Genomic DNA, 22,390 nt, shown 5'->3' with positions numbered 1-22,390 from the left:
ACTTAGCATCCCATACTGATAATATATATCTAACTCAATAGCAGCTAACCGGATCAGCTTAGTCACACACGCAGCTGAGGGACAGAGATAGGGGAAGTTACTCAGTGTCCATATCAGAAAGACGAGCAGTGCTGTGAAGCTAGGCTTAGGAGTTACTATCAAGCCTGAGTCCCTGCCTGAGAACACGCAGGAAAAAGAAGAATTTCCTTTAAAAGAATATAACTAACTGTAACATGAAATATGGTGCTTGCTTTAGCTAAGAAACCACTTTCTTCACCCTCCCAACATATTACTCCTCAAAACCTATTAATTTTGTTTTGTGAGCAAGCATAGCAAAGCAAGAACACCAAGTACAGCTTTTCTGTTTACAAGTACCGCACTAGGAAGCAAATCTTGTTGACATACAAATGCTTGTTCTGCAGCAGACATGCAAGACTTCATGTAAAAATTAACCCGAGCTTATCCAAGGAAGGTAATTATAAAAAGTAGCAAATGAGAATCTGTACTTCAATAAAAATGATCTGTTTGATGCCTTTAGCTAAGCAACCCAGTATCTGAATGAAATAATTCAAAATAATAAAACTTTCCTTCACAGACTTCAGCAACAATTTAAAAAGAATAACATTAAATTTGTGCATTTCCCAAGAGCCAGACTGGAACACTCCAAACAGCGCTAGGTCTGGGCTTGCAGCTCACAGCCTAGAACCTATAGGAGAATCAACAGCTGTGCACAGTCAGAAACAAAACTTAAAATATCATTACAGACCCATGTCTTTAATGTTTTCTCCTGGAAGCAGGGCTGGTTCCTCCATTTCTGCTAATTTGTTTGACTCCCTCAGGACCTGGATGGGGGTATACGAGAAAACATTTTTTTTATTCAAGGGCTATTTTTTTTATTCAAATTTCACTTTACACTGTTTGTTTTTATTTGAAATTAAAATGTTATTATATTACTTTAAATCAAATTATATAAACTGTGGTATTGCTGTTATGAAATATAATGAGGCCAAGGGAGCACCATGGCAGGCCCATGCCAAGGTATGCCCCTGAAAATACGCCATGCAACAGACATGGTCTAAGGAGGCTTACTGGGGAAGGGATAGGACTGAAGACCTGGAGAAGGGATAGAGGCAGACAAGCGGACATGTAGGCAGGCAGGCGGATGGGTGCAGAATCATGAGAGCAGAGAAAAGGAGGTGCAGAGAAGAGAAAGGGGGTACTCAGAACAGAAAGGGGGAGAATGCTGGAGAGAGAGAGAGAGAGAGAGAGAGAGAGAGAGAGAGAGAGAGAGAGAGAGAGAGCGCAGAAAAGATAAAAAGGAAACAGGATCCTTTGAAAAAATAGGTTACAATGATACAACGAGCACAAGGTATTAGATGAGCATCTCACAACGCAGAAAGTAAGGAACTTTCGACCATCACCACGGGTGTGCGGTTTTACGACAGTTTTCCCAGTGGGAGCTCCCACCGTGAGAGCACCGGTCACTGTGAGGTGTGCACTAATATCCACAGGTACACAAGGAAGAAAATGGCTAGGGAAGTAACTCAACAAGGGAGGACGAAGAAATACAGCTCCCATTAACAACACGAACAAATGTACGTAGGAGTTCTGTCCTGGATCAGGTTGCTGGGCACAGCTCTCAAAGATGGGCTGTATATAACAACTTCTTTCCAAAGATTATAAGGAGAGAGAATATCCTACACTGAATAAAGCCAACCCCTCAAGCAGTAAGTGGTCAGGGTGAACTCTGTGGTAATGAGATGGTGACAGGACAAAACCTGGCTGGGGACATAGCACTTCATCTCCGAGGTCTCTCCACAACCAGTAACCCAGTGTAACGAGTAAAATGGCACATAGTCTACAGAACATCTGGTCAGTGCTTCTCCAATCTGAGAGTCGGAACAAGAACTGTCACAGTGTTAGGATGCCTGAGAGACACGCAAACATTCTGGGTAAGAACTCCAGGGGCAGAGAAGACACTGAGTTAAACTATGGAAATCTGGATCAAAGGCAGCCAGCCTTTAGCAATGGGCATAAGTACTGGCTCACTACCTGTGACACACAATATACTACTAACATAAGACATTAATAATAGCACAAGAAAGTGCACACAACTATGTGTGAACTCTTTACTAACAATTTGCAGTTTTTCTTTAAACTGATCTAAAATTAAATTCACCTAATAAAAATAATAAATAACAACATTTTATGTACTAATCAACACTCCGGCCCTCATTATAAACAAGTGTGAGCCAGTCACATTATTTATGGCATATACGGTATCCTAAGAAAATGAGAGAAGCTTTTATGACCGTGGTTCTCAACCTTCCTAATGCTATGACCCTTTAATAAAATTCCTCATGTCGTGGTGACCTCAACCATAAAATTGTTTTCATTGCTACTTTATAACTGTCATTTTGCTACTATTATGAATTGTAATGTAAATGTTTTTGGATACAGAGGTTTGCCAAAGGGGTCACAACCCACAGGTTGAGAACTGCTGCTTTATTCAGTGATGGTGACAATAGAGCTAAATTTTGTTTTTAACTAAAAAAAATTACATTTTTAACCATTCTGTTTTTATTTATTTTTGGTTTTTCTATTCTGTTTTCTAAGGAGTAAGAGCTGACCACAAGTAGACCAAAACAGTTCAAAATTACACTTATGCCCTACTTTATTTTAATTAATCCAACAATAGACAAAAATAGATATAAGCCACACATTTATCAGTGTTAATAAAGAGGGCAGGAATAGAGTTACACCACTGTACTAGTGTCAAGCCTGCCCTAAACACATGTGTTCTTCCTGATGCTAACGAGCACACCAGGAAGCCACTGTAATTAGCACAGCACACACAGATATGAAGATAAGTCCTAGAACTGGAGAAATGCCTTGAATCTAGTGTTTCACAAAAGATAATGACAAATATTTTAGGAACTTTATAGATCCCTATCCAGTCTTCAAGTATTTATTAAAATGAAAAAGATAATATGCTCAGTGAATGCTCAACAGCAAAGAACTTCATTACTGAAGACGTTTATCTTCTCCAGCATGTGTGAATGCAAGGCAGGACTATGCTTGCAGACATATCTTTCAGAACCATAAAAATCAATGTCTACTGTTTAAAAAGAAGCTCTGGAGAAAGGGTAGGATTAATCATACATAAAATGCATTTCTCCATCCCTCACGGGTAAGTGGCTGAAGAGAAGTGAATGAATCCACAGATATACCCAATGCCTCAGTGCACCACTGATACAGTTAATTTTGTAGAAATAAGACTTATAAACACTGGGGTACTTTGAAAAGGTACTGAGATGTGTAACAATGACCATCACTTACCGCTTATGTGACTTAATCACAGAATTGGACTCAACAGTATAGAACACTGGTGTGGTGGCTCATCTTGGCTGTCAACTTGACTACGTCTGGAATTAACTAAACTCAAGCAGCTGGGCACAGCATGAGGGATTCCATAATTAGACCAGGGGAAGTGGGAAGACCCACCATATATCTGAACCACTCCTTCTGGTGGCAGCCCACTAAAAGGACATGGAAGGAGGAAGCTTTGGCTTTTTGCCTGATTGCCCTCACTCTTGCTGGCACGCTCATCTATTCTGTTGCTGAGGCATTCTTTCACCGTTGTTAGAATATACTTCTTCCAGATTCTAGCATAGACTAAAGACAGCAGCTCAGCTCTCTATAAATTCACCAGATAGGGACTGCTGAAGACAGCCAGTCTCCACAACTATCAGATTCCTGGCCTTTCCATCATAGGATTGCTAGGATGAAAGCCTCTAAGATACTCTAATAAATCCCCCTTATGCATATGTTTTCCATCCAATCAGCTCTATCCATTTAAAGAACCCTGGCTAATGAACTGCCAACACAACTGGCTAGCTGCAGTATCATCTATGTGGCTCTGGACATATTACTTAATCTGAGACAAAACTGCAAGTATTACAAAAGATCATTTAAGTTCATCACTTAGAGAAACAGTCGGCTTACAGTTCTCAACGCATGCTCGTATTGCTCCCTGTTATTATGGAAGGAACCAGGAAAATCATATCACAAAAAATCTTTAGACAAAATACTTAAAAGTGCTACCTTAAGGAATAAATGATTCATTTTTTAAATAGTAAATAAGCACTCAGATTAGCTGGCCTGGTCTAGGGTAATTTATAAAGAGGGAGGGCTTTAAGAACTTTCTGCCATCACCTACTTAACTATTACGAGTTTTACTAATGGTGCTGGGCAGACACTAAACAATATGGCTATCATCAGTATGTTCAAGGAGCATACATACCCGCAAATCAGGAGAAAAGTTGTCTGCGGAAGTAGAGATGGAATCTGAGGACACAGCAGAAGCTGACTTGGTGTGCACCGAGTTCTCTGAGTGAGAAGTGGAAGCACTACAAAACAGAAACACGCAGTGTGTTGGGCTTTGTAGACCAATCTTAAATGTTTGATTTATAACTCCAATATTTATTGCAATTTGCATCATAGCAGATTCCTGGTTGCCTCTTAGTGGCTTCTAGGAAGACAAGAGAATTGCAGACTCTGTTTAAAGAGTTAAGTATGCTTGCCACTGGAAAACCACCAGGGGGTGGGAGGAGGTATTGGGGGGGTGGGTACAGACTGGTAGAAGCGGGGACTGGTGAGATGGCTTCCCTCAGAGCCTGATGATGTGAGTTCAATCCCTGTCCTCATAAGTTGTCCTTTAACAACCACACACATGCCATTGCACATGAGCACCCGCATGAGAACATATACACACAAAATAAATAAGCGTAAAAACACTTAAAACAACATTGCACAGCAATATGCAAAACCATATGTCAGACACAACCATTCAAAGGTAAATTTGGCACAAGTCCCATGTACATGTGGTTGACAAGCTTGTGACAAGCTTGTGCAAGTGAATAAATGGGCCACTTGAGAACAGCTCCTCCCAGCACCCCCACCCCAGAAAAACCAAGGACTGAATCTGATCTCTTGTTTGCCAGGCATTGTCTCCTGAGCTGTACTCCAACCCTTTGTAAAAGTGTTTTGTTTTGGTGCAAGTTTTCAGTGCCTTTACTGGGCTGACAGGGAACCTAGTCTTCCCGCCTCAGTGCCTGGGAACACAGGACTGCCTAGGAACTGAGTCCTTAAAGAGCAAATTGCCAGGTCAGTAAAGAAGCCAAACAGAAAGTACTGCAAAGAACAATGCCTGACCATAGTGCACATGATGTTTAACAGGCATTCCAAACAGAATTTATGTTAATGTACCAAACCAACTAGAACTTAAGAATTATTCTTGTATTTTTTTTTTCTTCTTTTTAGTGTCTCATTTAGTGGGTTGGTTAATATCCTACATTAATGAGTAGGTTTTGGCTAAGAATACTGCTTTTGGCCAAAAATACAGCCACATAGTGTTTATTGAAAAGTTATGTTGCCTGTTGGTTTAGTAAACAAACTACAACGGTGGCTGATTTGTGAGCTTTAAAGCCACAATGATTGAATGATAACCTCCTGATAAAGGTAGAAGATCCAAGAGTCTGATTTTAAGGCTGATTAATGCAGTGCTATTAAAATTTTGTTCAGTTAATTTTCTTTTTAAAAACATATTCACATGCTGTTTGAGGAGTCTTTATTTCAGCAAAGAAGTGTCAGATGGCCTTAGAATTTTTGAGGGTAGGGGAACCTGGAGCACACAATGTATCATATAATACTATTTTACACGAATGACAAAGATTCTAAATTTTAAGAAACTAAACATTAAAAACAAGAAGTTATGCAATAAATTTTTATGAATTAAAAAAAAAATAGTTCCAGAGGAATGGCAACATGAAAGTACACCAAGGAAGTAGGCATGGTTCAGCAAGGCTGGGGTGCAGAAAAGCCAGCCTTCGTGTCCTGGGGCTGCCGATCACATCAGACCCTATGCTTACCAAGCTTGTCGTGAATGAACTATTCCTCTACGTAAGAAATCACACTCAACAGTCTACTTTACTTCTTAAAATTCTTATACAACCCTCATACTTGATCACATTACACTTTTTATTTCCTGACGTCAAATATGTACATCCAGTCCCCCACATTTTAAGTTCCTAAAGGATAAAAAATATGTTCTCATATCATTTTTACTTCTACAAAATCTAAATCATTGTAAAATATTCAAATTGAAATATTCCAAGAAGTTGGGCGAGGTAGTGAACGCCTTTAATCCCAGCACTCAGGAGGCAGAAACTGACAGATCTCTCTGAGTTTGAGGCCAGCCTGGTCTACAAAGTGAATCCAGGACAGCCAAGGCTACACAGAGAAACCCTGTCTTAAAAAAGAAAGAAAAAAAGAAAAGTCAACAATAAAAAGGCACTGCATTAAAGCTTAAAATGCAGATTTAAAATATATATACAGACATGTGTCTTCACACACACACACACACACACACACACACACACACACACACACAAACCTTTTTTTTTAAAAAGTAGCCTCACTATGTAGCTGGCATTCAACTTCTAATCTTCCTGCCTTCAGCCTCCCAAATGCTGGGAGTACAGGTATGAACCACCATGCCCAGCTTTAAAAACCATGTGATAGTTTTAGACTTCATTCCCAAATATAATAAAAGTTTTCTTTACACAAAAAGTCTAAATTTGTTTCATTATATTTTCTTGAAATCCTTCCTTAGGTCTGTAACAATATTAAGTATTTTAACTTTAAAATAAATGAGTCCTGTCTATAGCAACTACATAACTAATAAATAAAACCACTGCTAAAGAAATAAAACACCTGTCATTTCATTTAAAAGGATGAAAGGAGTGTAGTTATATTTGTTTATAGTTAGTAATCTGTAACAGTATATATGGTGGGTCATAAATTATACACAAAATGACATACAAAAAATGAAAACTGATGGACTGCAAATGTTCCTCTTGTTTGTAGCTAACCTCTGATGAATTTAACATTGTTGGTCTTAGCAGGTGAAAGAAAGCTTAAGGCCACAGCTTAGCTGACATTCATTTGCTACTCAATCTCAGAGTCCTGATCCTCTCCCATGGCATCCTGTGCTGAGCCTGAGAAGACACACTTGCTTTAGTTCCCTTGTGGCTGGGAGACCCAGAAGAGGCAAGTCTGGTCCCTGACAGTAGATGGGAAGTCTGCTAATGGCCATGGAAATCTTTTCTGACTAGAAGGGAGCGTGGAGTATAAGCAAGATAGGCCGACTGTCTTCACTTTTTCTTGCCTGAAGTGAAAATATCAGCAGCCATTCTGTAAAAAGGGGGCCTACAAAATGTGCACCAGGACAGGGGGTGGGTTTTTAGGGCCTTACAGAACAGCCTAGCAGCCACAGCCGTGCTCATAGCCCTGAAATTCATGTCACATAAAATGAACCTCAATTCCCAAAATCAGTGCATTAGAGTTTTCTGCTCTGTACAACTAAATAAAACCCCAACGAATACAGCAACTTCAAGGTCTTTTTAGGAAAATTAAAATACATATAGTGCTACCTCACAACCTTCTGAGAGAATGGGGATAATAACTTTTAAAAGCAATAAACCAGAAGCAGAAATTATAGGTACTACATTACTAGAAAATCACTGTCAGAACAATGGAGCAGGTAGCACTGAGGAACGAAATGATTGTTAAAGCAAAGTGAAAAATATATAAGAGAAATAAGCAAAAAGTTCAAAGCCTCAGATTTAAAATTCTAGGCTTTAAAGCAAGAATGTGCCGGGCAGCCTTTCAGTTCTCATTTCAGACTAAGGATCAAACTAGAGGGCACCAGAGTGTGGGTGTGTAACAGCATTCTCCCTGTGATTATGTCAGAAACACAGACACACACACACACACACACACACACACACACACACACACACACACACACACACACACACACACACACACACACGCAGATCGCCGAAAGCTGCTGTCCCATATCAGGTGTTGCTCTTGGTGGGCTTCGCAGACTAAGGGGCCAGAACACAGTAGCACAGCTCTGTTTCAGGACCCTTCTTTTCCTTCTCCGGCAATAGTGTATGCGTGCTCTCGTTACCATGGCTACTGATGCAACACATCTAATCTCCACTGGCCCCCATCCCCGCATTTCTTCATGACTCATCTTCATGTCAAGATCTGTTTTACTAATCATTCCACAAGCCCAAACCTCATGTCGTCCTACACAAGCTATTTCTTTAGCTCAGCACATTTATTAGCATGCTACCTTTCCTATCAGACTCTGAAAACCTAGGTTTCCCAAGAAGTTCCAAGGCCTTCCAGCTGGAACTGAACTCTCCATCTTATGTTTCCAGCCGTTAACTGCACTTAATCACTTTAGCCATAATACTGGAGAGCCTGAGTTGCAGGGCCACCTCTCCTTTAATTATAGGCTGCCAGACAATAAGAACGTCTAACTGGCGAGGCACTAGGTCTCAGGGCAAATTATGCAGTCGCTAACGTCACTCATCACACAGTACCGCTTTGGTCCTCAGGTTTCCTAGATGCATGCACTTCATTAGTCAACCCCACATCCCTGCTACCTCCCGCTACCCTGGCCTTCTCTTACAGTATCAGCTCTTAGTTACATGTGTTTGTTACCATATTACTCAGTTTCTTCCACCCACTTTCTTGTCCAGGGCATCCATCAACAACTCTCCTGCACACTCATGCTGGAATTTGTATTCCTAAGAGAATATGATCCTGGCATCTACGGCAGATTTCTCAAAACCCCTACTCTGCCTCAGCTGACATATTCCAGGAGTCTACTTTCCTGAACAACTTGAATTAGGGCAGCTTTCCCCCCGACATGTAATAAATAAAATCAGCGTTTTTCTAACTCAGTGCTCATGTTTCTATAGTAGTGTGCCTTTCTGTCTTCACATATAAAAAGACTTCTGAGATAAATGGTTTTTCATACAACTTGTTATAATCCTTTTGTTAATTAACCGCATCTCACTCACAAAGGGCTGGTCCCCTGGCCCTTTCCAAAGATGCTATCTTTGTGGCAATTTTACTGCACATCAGGGTACATTCCTCACCCACATTCCCACTTCATCAGCTCTAGAACAACTCTGCCTCCTGACTTGCTAAGCAGAGGGACTCAGTTTCTCAACACAGATGATCTTCACCTGCAACACTCTTGCTTTCTTACTTGTCTTCAGCCCCACACAGACATCAGCCCTTCGACCCTTCCATTTTTCTTTCTTTCTTTTTTGTTTGTTTGTTTGTTTTTCGAGACAGGGTTTCTCTGTGTAGCCTTGGCTATCCTGGACTCATTTTGTAGACCAGGCTGGCCTCGAACTCACAGAGATCCACCTGCCTCTGCCTCCCGAGTGCTGGGATTAAAGGCGTGCGCCACCACGCCTTATCCACTGCTCTCCTCTGCCTGCCTCACTTCCCCTTCCTATCTAACCTGTCCCTAGAATCTTACATGCATCTGACAGGCACTCCCAAAGTCTTTGTTGGATAATCCCATGAGTGAAAGAATAAGGATCAAAAGACTGGGTGGTTGGAATCAAACCCCTTAGAGGCTGCTGGAAAACCCCATCCTAATCCTACCTTCAGACTACATCATGGTCAGCCGCCGAGATGCAACACATTTCCACAGCTGTCATGGGCTGCATATTCCCCCCATGTGTGTGCGCTATACCCCTTATAAAAACCCATGCCTTCTCTTCCTGCTCTTTCCCCTTCTGCCCTTGCTCAGAGGCAGCTTCTGCACACAGCCACCTCCCTCAATAAACCTCTTGTGTGAGGTCTGCTGCATAGTATGGTCTTTGTAACGTACCTTGGCCTACACCCACCAGGGCACTCAGCCAGTAAGTCATAACACTGATGCCCTGACTTGGTGCATGTGCACTTCCCTCTGTGGGTCTAAGCCACATCAGGACCTATCCCTTGTCCCCAGTCCACCTGCAACAGACTCACTTTCCAGTTCACCTATTGCTAGGCATCCCATCCAACACTGGCAACTGGCAAGTTTTCCCTCTGAGTTACTGTAACCACTCCCCACAATCCAAGGGAGGACCTGATGAGCATCTGGCACCCCACAGGTATTCTTGGAAGCAGAGGTAATTCCAAGCACAGTCTTAAAGGCTACTATTGACACCCTTTGAGGACACCCACCTTGACTGAGGCTTTGATTTTGAGCATAGTTTTGGCCTTTTGGCTTCATTTGAAAGTCCTGGTACCAGGCACCCATGTCTCCTCAAGCTTTTAGCCGTGGCCCTCAAACTGTGTGGTGACAACCCATTGTTTGACTTGTGCCTTCTTCATTCAGTCCTCCCTGAGTCCTTGGGACACCTTGGACTTTCAGGCCCTGGACCTTCCTCTTTACCTAACCCTGGAGAACTGCAGCCTCAACCATACCTCAGATGCCTTTGGAGAACTTCTGACCAGTCTACCTCGCACCTGACTGAAGGGCCTCTAAACCTACCCACCTTTGCAGTCGAATATGCCCTCAATACCCTTTAGATAACCAATCCAAATGCCTGCCCCGTGGCACCCTAGAGCTGGACACTATTAGAGACAGCTAAGCTATTGCCAGTAATTGAGGAAATGGAGGGAGGCTCCCTACGTCCAAGCTTTTCATCTTTGCTCCAAGCCTTCCCTCTGTTCTTCCTGTTCCCCCAACTCACCTCCTTCTAGCTATGAAGTCTGAATAAGAAGAAGCCTTCACTCCTCTTGATCCTGCTGAGAGCCCCCACCCCCCTTTACTGGCCACAACCACAGCTCTTTCTCCTCTGGCTCCCTTGGTCTTCCCCTCTCCCTCTTCTGCAACAGGCTGCTCTAACCATTCCATTCTGGCATCCACTTTCAGCCCACCAGCAGCGTTTAGTCGTTAGCCCCCACCCCCACTCCATCACTCCTGCTCCACAGTGGGGCACCCTCTATCTCTCCCCATCCAGCCTAATTCAGGCTCAGTTCTCCCTTGTGGGAGGTTGCTGGGGTGAATGGCCGGTCAAGGTCCATGCCCCCTTTTCAGTGAGTGAACTCTCTCATATAGAAACAAAACACAAACAAACAAACAAAAACCTGGAGTCTTATACCTCTTAATTCTTCTACTTCCATTAAAAAATTCCAATCCTATAGTCTCACCTTCCACAACATATATATGATTCTAACCAACAACCAACTTCACAACAGCGCAGGAGAGTTTGAGAGCAGGCTAAAGCGCATGCAGACAAAACCTACCAACTAACACGCACACTTGGCCAGGGCTGAGGTGGTCCCAACCGGAATCCCTAGTGAGACTGCAATGCCTCAGTGGGCATTCTAGCTAGAGATCATTTTACAACTTGCCTCCTGAGCTGTGTCTAGGAGGTCATCCAGGACAAACATGAAAATCCATCTCAATTTCAAGAACACGTCACAAAGGCCCTCTTAACAGTACACCAATCTAAACCCCCAAACCAGAGGGTAAACAACTCCTCATGATCCATTTCTTTTCCCAGAGGATCTTCAATATTAGGGCCACACTTAAGTGATTGGAGAGGGGACCCATAACCCCACAGGCAGAAGTCTTTAAGGTGGGAGAGATGAAAAGGCCTGTTAAACCAAAAGTACTAAATACTGGTCAAGGCTGGTCAGCCAGCATTGGAGACATCTCGGGCTCCCTCACTGCCTATGGCTTGAAGACCACCAGACCCCTGTTTCAAATGTGGTCAGAAGGCTCACTGGGCCCAGACTTACCCTAACCCCTGCAGGTCACCCCACCCATGTTCAAAGTGCCATAGAGAGGGGCACTGGACTGTTGACTGACTGCCCCATCGTCCCTTGTGGCCTGGGTACATCAGACCCAGAGCACCTTCCAGCCCACCTTTTAGGCCTGGCCATGGACTTCTGAAAGGGTCCAGGCTCCCTTGGCCTAACCACTGTCTCCAACAGGGAGCCCCAGGTACTCATTACAGTATTAGGGTGACCCATTTTCTTCCTCTGGGACACCTGGGCCACTTGCTTGATCCTGATGGAGTTTTGGGACCCACCTCTCCTAGTTTCCCTATAAAGCATGTGCGGACCATTTGTCTGCAAATTTGGCTCCAATCCTCTGTGAATTTGGTTCTAAATTGTACTTACAGTCCAACTCCTTCATGTGGTTCGCTCTCCACTTAAAGCTGTTCGCAGCCACTCGTGCCCTCACTCACCCCTCTGCCACACAGCCTGCATGAGTTTCAAAAGGGCAAGCTCTTCCCCTCCCTTGCGCTCAGTGGACTCAACTGCAAACATCTGGCCTCATTAGAAGCCCAAAAATTGATACACCAAACTTCCAAACTCTGCAAACCACACACAAATGAGCCCCAGACATCCAAATGCTGCTCCCGGCTCCCAGGGCCACACACCTCTAAGATTCTCCTCCCCAACTCCTAACAGTCTTTTAGAGTTCTTTGCAGTCTGTTTTCAAAAGGGGGAAAAAAAAAAAAAAAAAATATATATATATATATATATATATATATATATATATATATTAAGATTATACTATAAACTCTTATCTAAGGATTTGTAATATGCTTATTGGGTATGACATTTAAAATCTAAGCTCAACTCTTGTTTAGGACATACCTATGTGCATGCATATGTATGTAAACTGCCATATCAACCACATGGCTTACAACCTGCCATGTGACTCCACCATCTTAAAATGACCTCATGGTGTAAAGCACCAATCATAAAGCCTCTCAGTCGTAATGAGCTCTCTGTTTATTTTACCTCCTTTTAGAACAAGAAAGTAACAATCTCATTTTAAATTCGTAGAGATTTTTTATAGAGATTCAAATTTATACTTTTACAACATATTGTGTATGTAATTCAAACTTCGTTCAAAATGTTCTTTATATGGTGGTGAACTTTCAAGGTTATAAAGGTCTTTTCAGATAAACAAGCTAATTTAAAATGTATGTCTAACTGTCTTTGCTAGTTCTTAGATACATGAATAAATCAATGTTGTTTCTGTTTTTTGCTGCCAGCTGCCTGCTCAGGGTTCACCTCCAAGCTTTCTGGCTTATGGACTTGATGTAATAGATTAAAATACAACTTAAAATTTGTTTTATTCTGTGCTACTGTATAGAAATGGGTTACTGTTCACCCTTTCTCAGAGCCAGGCATATTTTTAAGGTCCAGGGCCAATAAATTAATTCAGGGCAAACTTGTACAACTACTCTGGAAATCAACCTGGCACTTTCTCAGGAAATTGAGAATAGCTCTAGCTCAAGACACAGCTATCCCACTCCTGGGCATATACCCTAAAGATGCCCCACCATATAACAAGGACATTTACTCAACTATGTTCATAGCAGCTTTATTCGTAATAGCCAGAAACTGGAAACAACCCAGATGTCCCTCAACTGAAGAATGGATAAAGAAACTGCCGTACATTTACACAATGGAATACTACTCAGCTATTAAAAACAAGTAATCTTGAAATTTGCAGGCAAATGGGTGGAACTAGAAAAGATCATCCTGAGTCAGGTAACTCAGATCCAGAAAGACACACATCATATATACTCACTTATAGCCATATAGTACAGGATAATCACACTACAACTCACAGACCCAAAGAAGGTAAGTAACAAGGAGGACCCAAGGGAGGACGTTTAATCTCATTCAAAAGTGGAAACAAAAAAACATCGGAAGTGGTGAGAGGGAAAAGGGCAAGAGACGGAAACACAGAGAGAAATGAGGGTTGATATCAGACCTAGGGAAAGCAGGGCGGGAGGACAGATGGCTAGCAGAGAGAAACCTTGGGCTGGCGTTTCATTATGACAAGCTGGAGTCCTATGACAGGGTAGGCCCCTGGGAGGATATGCAGGTGACTCTAGCTGAGACTCCTAGTAGAAGGAGTCATAGACATTGAAGAGGACACCTTCTTAACTAGACACAACTCCTAGTGGAAAGAGGGGAACACCAACCCACCCACAAAAGCTTCAACACAAAACTTACCCTGACCACAAGATTGAGGAAACATCCAATCAATGCTTGTCCCAACCTGAGACCTATCCCATTGGAGTAAGCCAACTCCTGACACTATTAACGACACTCTGCTGTGCTTGCAGACGGGAGCCTAGCATAGCTGTCCTCTGAGTGGCTCCACCCAGCAGCTGATGGAAACAGAAGCAGAGACCCACAGCTAAACAAACACAGGGTGGAGCACAGAGAGTCTTATGGAAGAGTTGGGAGTCGGGGAATAGAAAGACTCAGAGATGACAGGCGCTCCACAAGAAGGCCAAAGAGACAACTAACCAGGTCTTGGGAATGGGGGTGGGGCATGGAGTCTGAAGCTCCAACTAAGGACCATGCATGGACTGGACCTAGGCCCCCTACACAGATGTAACTGATGGGCAGCTCAGTCCTCATATGGAGGATGACTCTAAAGTGAACTCTGCTGCCTGCTTTTCAATCACTCCCCTGGCAGGGCTACCTTACCAGACCACAGGTTAAGAGGACATACTCAGTCCTGGTGCAACTTAATATGCTGGGGTGGGTGGGAGGAGGGGGCTCCCCTTCTTTGAGGAATAGGGGAGGGGGGATTGGAGAAACAAGGAGGGAGAATGGGACTGGGAAGAGAGGAGGGAAGGGATATGACTAGGATATAAAGGGAATAATTAATAAAGTTTTTAAAAATTAAAAAAAAATGCTAGCCTTCAAACCTGCCAGAGACCTGCTGAATATGGCATTTAACATGTTTAAGCTTATTTTGACATACAGAGACTTCCAAATCCTAACAGTAATTCCCAAGGTCTCCAAGAAGATCTGGGCACAACAGATGACATCAACCCTGGATTGCGTTATGCTAACCACTGGGAAAATTGCTTTAATGCTTTGTCTGTTGCTAGGGCCTGGCCTGAACTGTGGACAAACCGCACACCCTGAGAGCTATTGTCCTACACTGCTGAAAGTGAGTCAGTCTCTCTCATGTTCTTCCTCCACAGAAAAAGCCTCTCCTCTTCTGTGTCTGATGGTCAGACGGCCTGTGCCCACACTGACATGGGGACCCCAGAAACTCTTTAAGACAACCGTCTAGGTAGTGGACTATGGACTGACCAGTCATCTGTCATTTAGGTTACAATCCATCCTCCTCAGGTCTCTGACCACATTGACAGCTAAGCTAATGGTAGCTTGACAGCTAGAGAACAGGAAATTAGCTTCTTACCCCAAGGTAATCTGCCATGTTAGCTCATTAGTCAATTCATTAGCAAGTTAAAACTACTAGGCACGAGATCTCTTACTTAAAAGGCAAGCGGGTTTGCCTTGCTCAGAGACCTAGATAACTATAAGGAAGTGATTCATATAAAAGAAATGGAAAATGCTTCAGCTTTCTTCCTGTTTCTATGCTATTGTTCAGAGCTTTGACATTAATCATTCACTGGAGTTCTGATTTGTTAATCTAACTCTGGTTAAAAAACAAAAAACAAAAAAATCCACTATGCAATCCGCTATCATGGTTCCAAGCTAAGATTCTAAAACTGTGTTTCTCATTGTGCTAGACTTACACACCCGTCTCCTGGGTGGAGGGAAGAAGTCCCTTCCATGATGTGTGGTCAGACTGAAAATCACCATCAAGTGCGTTTCTGCTCCTTCCACTTCACAGAAGGCTCCGTCTTCCCTGAGCTCGCCTCCAAGAGTGTTCATGCTGTTACCCAAGTCACTTCCCAGTCCTCTCCTGTACAATGACACAAAGATGTGTGTCTACTGCATTTTTCTACGGTGTATTTCACTGCAAATTGCAATGGTAATGCTAACATGTTTAAAACTTAGCTCCTTTGCAAACTATTCTCCCAGGACAAATGGGCTTCAGATAAGTACAACAGCCTGCTTGGCTGAGGGTGGGATCTATTCCTTTTTCCTTGGTCCTGCGACATACCACCTCCAACTACCGAGACTATGGGCCTAAAAGTCTCAAATGTATGTTCTGCCCCTAATATGTATATATGATTCAGCATCCTGCCAGGTGTCAAGAGCTGCATCCAGAACTCAGATGCTCCAGCCTAAACCTCAGACTGTTCCAGCTGAGCATGCAGTTTCCTAGCCATCCAGCCCGCTCTTCCCAGACTTGGCAAACATTCTAGCCTTTTCGCCCTCCCCCCAATATCAGCAGGAAGTAGCTAAAGATGATTTCTTAGACCCTTATCCATTTATTGTCAACAAAAGGCTGGGATGGTAGATCCCTACCTACTGCAGGGTGTGGCTGGCATACCCTGCCCTCTTCCCTGCATTCCTTGGCCCAGATAATGTTTAAAATTTACTTTCTTTGTAAACTTAGGAAGAATTCTTGAGCTGGGCATGGTAGCGCAGTCTGTAATCCCAGCACTCAGGGAGGCAGAAGCACGCAGATCTCTGTGAGTTCAAGGCTAGCCTGTTCTACAAAGTGAGTCCAGGACAGCCAAGGCAACAAAGAAAAACTGTCTTGAAAAACCAAAATTAATTAATTATCATCATCATCATCATCATTATTCTCTGAAGCTACTGGAAATCCACCCCTCAGGTCAAATGAACCACTGCTAAGTACTGCCAATAAACATCCTAAGTGTCCCTACCTATTGCCTATTTCAGAGGGTGGGATTCCTCCCTTTTCTCCCCCAAATACCAAAACCATGGGTCCAAAAGTTTCAAATGTGCACCTAAAAAAGAATTTTCTCTGTAATCTTAATTTTGTCTTCTGCCCATATATATGTTCCAGTATTCTGTTCAGGTCCAGTATTATTTCCTACATCCAGGACAGCACCGAAGCAGCTGCCCACAGGTGCACCAGTCTAAGCTTACACACTGTGTCAGCCGGGCTTGCACTTTCCTTCCTATCCTCGGGTGTTCTCACAGATCCTGGACGGCAGCAAAGCAGCTGGCTCTCTCAGGACTTCCCCAGTCCACCCCCACCCCATTCTCTTAGGGTCCTCAAAGATATCGTTGAACCCAAGTAAGCAGCAAACAGCTTAAAAAAAAACACACACACAACATCCTCACTCCCATCTCACTACCCCTTCCTAGCTCCTCATTTTTTAATTAAACAAAAAGGAAGGGAGGTTAGCACATAGGCAGCCCTGCTAGCCCACCCCTGGGGGCTTAGAAGCCTTTGACATATCACCTGCCCAATACAAGGGCCCCGCCTGCAGTCCTGCGCTTGTCTTGCTGGCTCGCTCTCTCCTCCTCAGTTTCTCTCTTTGTCCTTCTCTGCCCTCACGGCTCTGTCCCCATCTGACTGCCTACCTGTCCATATGTTCAATCATCTTCTACCCCTTCTCCAGGCCATAGTTCCTCCCCCCCCCCCCCCCGCAAATAAAGTTCCTCATAGTAGATAAGTTGCAGCATGCCCTATTTATCAAATATTTTAACAGCCTGTCCCTGCCTTGTAGTGGAAGTTTTGGTTTCTTTAAAAACTCATTTATGCTATGTAAATGTTTTTGTTTTAGTCCCAAGTGTGGAAAAGGGGACTGCCTTAGTTTACCCACAGCTGATAACAGCCTCATGGGGGTTAGAGACCAGCATGGTCTTTGCCAGCTGTAGTTTGTTTAATTCTGAGGACTCTGAAAGGGTACAAATAGCAGAGGGGAGAGAGAGGAAGGACACTTTAGGGACACTCTAAGAAGGGATGGAGGAAGAAGAAGGCTGCTGGTTCTGCTGGACTGAGACTGGTGTTTTCCCAAAGAACCTGATGATCCTGACCAGGTGGAACGAAGTATAAAGAGATCTACACCCTGTATCCCCTCTAACCCTTCCATCCTACCTGGGTAGGGGCTGGAAGGGAGGTAGAAGCATTAAAGAACCACAAATAGAGTTTAAAAACTTGACCTACACTGCTCTTGTAAATTTCTTGTCTAGCCAGGGCTAATAGAGTCTCACAAACTAAGGTCCATTTGTCGTCTACTTGGAACTAACCATTACTCCAACTCACAAAGCCATCACCTAGACTAAAAAACATCTAATCCAATCCCTCAAAGTCCCCTGTACCAAAAAGTAGATTTTATCCTTCCTATGAATAGCTGGCTTCTTATATTCCTGAATCCCCTCTTTGCCCAGCCTTATATGAGTCATATGAGCTTACACGGCTGCTGAGCTCCTCATTATTGAATCTATGAAAGCAACTTTGAGGTCACCTACCATTATCTTCTCCTCCCATAACCTGTCCCATCTCTTAAATAAGGTGGAAAGGCTTACAAACTCTATCTCCCTCACGAGTGCTTTCTCCAGATGGAAGAAGTAGAAGATGCAACACTTACTTTCCAATCATGCTCATCCCTCAACCTCTCAAATCTTCTTCAGAGACCAAACACAGACCGCTCACCATCTCATTCTTGCACTGAAACCCTAGAAGAAGCACTGCCCCACCCCTCACAGGTACAGGAGGCCACACTGCCTCAGGTCAGCTGTAACTTGTACACAGATGGCAGCTCCTTTTTACATATGGGGCCTGAAAAGTCGGCTTTGTAAACTTAAAAAAAGAGGGGTGGTGGTGGAATGAACTTGAATCCACCTTTCAAGGTCAAATGAACTCCAGATAAATACTCTTGTGAACCAACAGCCTAATTTTCTTCCACCTATTGGCTATTCTTTTCTTTTTCTTTTTTCTTTCTTTTTTTTTTTTTTTTTTTTTTGAGGGAGGTGGGGGGTTGAGACAGGGTTTCCCTGTGTAAGGGCCTTGGCTGTTCTAGACTTGCTTTGTAGACCAGGCTGGCCTCAAACTCAGAGTCCACCTGCCTCTGCCTCCCAAGTGCTGGGATTAAAGGCTTACACCACCATGCCCAGCAGCTATTGCCTATTCTTAAGAGTGGGATTTCTCCCCTTTGCCCTGGACTTGGGACTCTCCTCCCCCAACTACCAGAACCATAAACCTAAAAGTTTCAAATGTACACCTAAGAAAAAGTTTCCCCTAAACATCTTAACTTCACCTTCTCTCCCTAGTCATCTGTCATAGCAGATTTCAAATCTACTGCAGACTGCTCCAGCAACTCACCAGCTGCTCCAGGTGTTCCCTCAGAAACTGCATCTTAGATGTTTCCAAGGCCGCTATCCCCTGGTGGTCCATACTTCCCCACCCCAGAAAATCCCACAGAGCTTAGACATTAAGTCAAATAGCTTGCTTCTACTGGCCTTGGCCAATATTCCAGATTTTTTGAGTGCCCCAAACCGATGCCCAATATTAGCAGGAAGTAGTCATAGAAAAGAGAACATTGCCCCTTACCATTTATTATTAACAAAAGGCTGGTATGTTAGGTCTTAAACCCAAACAAAAGGCTGCCAAGTTCTCCCAGCATTCCTCAGTCCCTACCTGTTACACTGTATGGCTGGCATATCCCATCCCTATATAGCTCAGGCATCTTGGTGTGCCCTTTACTCTTTGGCCAGCCTCATGGCCCACGCAGTTCCTTTCTTGCTCTCCCCGCCTCTCCTCACATGGCCCAGCTCAGACTGGCCATACTCACTCTGGACTTCCCAGATGTCCCTTCCTCTAACGATTGCTCTGCCTTCCTCCACCTAGGAAGAGTCATGTCCTTCTCTCTCTCTCTCTCTCTCTCTCTCTCTCTCTCTCTCTCTCTCTCTCTCTCTCTCTCTAATTCACTAAGAAATACAAGCCACAATAACTTTACAGATTTTCATTCTTGCTGAGTGTGATGACATGCACCTGTAATCCCAGTACTCTGGGAGGCAGAGGTGGGCAGATCTCTGTGAGTTCCAGTCCAGCTGGTCTACAAAGCGAGTCCAAGAAAGCCAGGGCTACACAGAGAAACCCTGTCTCGAAAAACCAAATTTTTTTTTCATTTTTATATTTTATATATACTATATATTTTATATATTATCAGGAGCTGTACATATTTCTAAAATATGTCTGAGAAGTATAATCCAGCGAAGTAATAGTTCCATTTCAAATGCAGGCAATTTCAAAATATACTTCATTCCAAATGATACAAACAATTCAGAGAAGAAAAGTGTCTTAAAAATGGCTGTGACCAACCCCACCATTTTTCTTCTAAATAAACAACAGAACTAGAATAGGATCATGAACAACTGAGTCTCAGACACCAGCCTTGCCAGTGCCTGGCAGGGCTCTGCCCCACAGCTCCTCATTTTGAGTCACACATTTCTTACCCTAGTAACCTCAGCAGTCTGGGGATGCAATTAAAGTAGGCGACATCACTCATCTGGAGGTCTTCTCTTCAGAGGTGGAAAGTAGAAATGAGTGATCTGCGGGGATTCGACTCCTGACAGCATTTGTTGCAGTGGAGATAAACATGTTTTTATTTTGATCCCAAGTGTGGGATAGGTAGTGGATGTAAACATGTTTTTGTTTTGATCCCAAGTGTGGGATGGGGAGCAGACTTGTGAGATAGCAGGTGATGTTTATCCACTAGAAGATGAACCACAAGAGGCTGGGCCTTTTTGGGTCTTGGTATTGTTTGGTAGTGTCCACTTCAAGACGCTCTTAGAGAGAACTGCTCCAGGGAAGGCTTCAAGGCTTTGGGCTTTGGCTAAGGCTCTGGGTTCCGGTTGCTCCAGGTTCCAGCAGCAACTTTGGTGGAATCGTTCCCAGGAACTGATACTCAGGGGGTTTCATTCTTGTTTTCCTTAATCTCCTTTCCCTCCTGTTTAGTGTAGTCGGGTTGTAAGGGAGGTACATTCATTTAATAAGTTCATAATAAAGTTTAGTTGTTAAGGAAACTGAGCCTACAGTTTGTTTCTCTTACACATCCACACGTGACTTTTCCTCAGCAGCCCCTCTGCATACCTGCAGACCATACTTCATGTGTCAGAGTCCGGCCAGCACTTCAGTTCAGTGTCTGCAATTCAAGGTCTCCACATTTCCCCATATACTTAACCCCTTGCAATCTACGCTGATATATTCAGTTCTGTAAGGAGAACCCACTAAAAGTTTTTGTGGCTTATAAAAACTAAATGGTTCATTGAGGAGTGGTCTATAAGAACGGAAAAGTCTGCCAACAGAACTGTGCCGAATAGTTTTATGTCAACTTGAAACAGACTATAGCCACCCGAGAGGAGAAAACCTATTAAGAAAATGCATCTCGCCGGGTGGTGGTGGCGCACGCCTTTAGTCCCAGCACTTGGGAGGCAGAGGCAGGTGGATCCCTGTGAGTTCGAGGCCAGCCTGGTCTACAGTGTGAGTCCAGGACAGGCAAGGCTACACAGAGAAACCCTGTCTCAAAAACCCAATAAAAACAAAAAGCAAAAAAGAAAATGCCTCTCAGACTATAGGCAAGCCTGTTGGGTATTTTTAAATTAGTGATTGATGTGGGAAGGCTGAGCCCATTGTGGGTGGTCCTGGGTTCTCTAAGAAACATGCCGAGCAAGCCATGGGGAGCAAGCCAGTAAACAGCACTCCTCCATAGCCTCCACCATCAGCTCCTGTCTCCAGTTTCCTGTCCAATTTGAGTTCCTGTCTTGACTTCCTTTAGTGATGAACAATGATGTGGAAGTGTAAGCCAAATAAAATAAACCCTTTCCTACTTGTTGGGGGTTGGTCTGGTAATATGTATTCTGATAGTAATTACTGGCTCCCAAGATGCAGTTGCTGCCTAGACAAGCATATTTTCACGTATACCTGTCCTTGTTGTGTAAGCCTTGCCTAAGAAATTATTCCTGTTTGGCCAATAAAACGCCAATACCTGAACAGGGAAGGTGGATCTGTCAAAGGTTCTTGGGCTTTGGGAACAGAAGGATCATGGGAGAGGAGCAGAAAGGCATTAGAAACGGAAGAAAAAAGCTGAGATGGGTTAACATAGAGAGGAGGAGCACATGGCAGGATCCACATAGATGGAGGCAAGCAGACCAGAATAAGCAAGTATTTATGGAATTATTGATGGGAGGTAGCCCAGATAGAAATTATTAGAACAGATGCCATGGTATGGAGGCTTGGGAGGTAAAGATAGCTGAGGAGGCAGTAATAATAAACATTATCAGGCCATATTTTTAAATTAACAGCAAACCTACCCAATTACTTTGGTCATTATATTTCATCACAGTAGTAAAAACCCTAAGATAAGAACCTCTGAAGACTAGAGGTAGAGTCCAAACTAGCAATAAAATCTAAACAGGAGTGGCCATAAGACACACGGGGACCAAAACCAACCACTGATGTGGCATGACAGCAAGGGCAAGAGAAGAGTCAAAGTAGGATCGCAAGTCTTCTGACCAGGAAGGCACTCTGCCAACCACACAAGAAAGAAGAAAACTGAGTCATGGGTGGAACCGATGGTATTGGTCTTGGGATTTTTCTGACAAAGCTGGCATGTGTGTGCCACATGTACTACTAGGAGGCTAAGGGTTTCAGAGCTCACAAGCCATGCATTTGTGCATGTGTTACTTATCCGTTTATGTGGTGCTGGTTTACTCATGACTTTATGCTGGGTGAGTACACTGTAAAGATACATACAGTACAGTATGTGCTGCCATGGAACAGGCATCAGAG

The 22,390-nt window shown here is 43.5% G+C and overlaps 1 protein-coding gene across 3 annotated transcripts in view; it reads right to left on the bottom strand.

Annotated features, from left to right (window-relative positions):
- The window catches only part of Mtmr2 (myotubularin related protein 2), a 62,859-nt gene that overhangs the window by 22,000 nt on the left and 18,469 nt on the right, over positions 1-22,390 (bottom strand). For 2 of the 3 annotated variants that reach the window (XM_051155908.1, XM_051155909.1), the window contains 2 exons: positions 4,304-4,409; positions 767-842 (listed from right to left, as the gene is read on the bottom strand). In XM_051155908.1, coding sequence (XP_051011865.1) covers positions 767-842; positions 4,304-4,409 — 182 coding nt within the window. Of the gene's footprint in view, positions 1-766; positions 843-4,303; positions 4,410-13,917; positions 13,937-22,390 lie in introns of those variants that run through there. The other variant, XM_051155910.1, reaches the window with a different exon arrangement.

This window comes from Acomys russatus, chromosome 14 (genome assembly GCF_903995435.1).
Source record: "Acomys russatus chromosome 14, mAcoRus1.1, whole genome shotgun sequence".
Lineage (NCBI taxonomy): Eukaryota > Metazoa > Chordata > Mammalia > Rodentia > Muridae > Acomys > Acomys russatus.
This window is presented reverse-complemented; position numbering and strand designations above follow the sequence as displayed.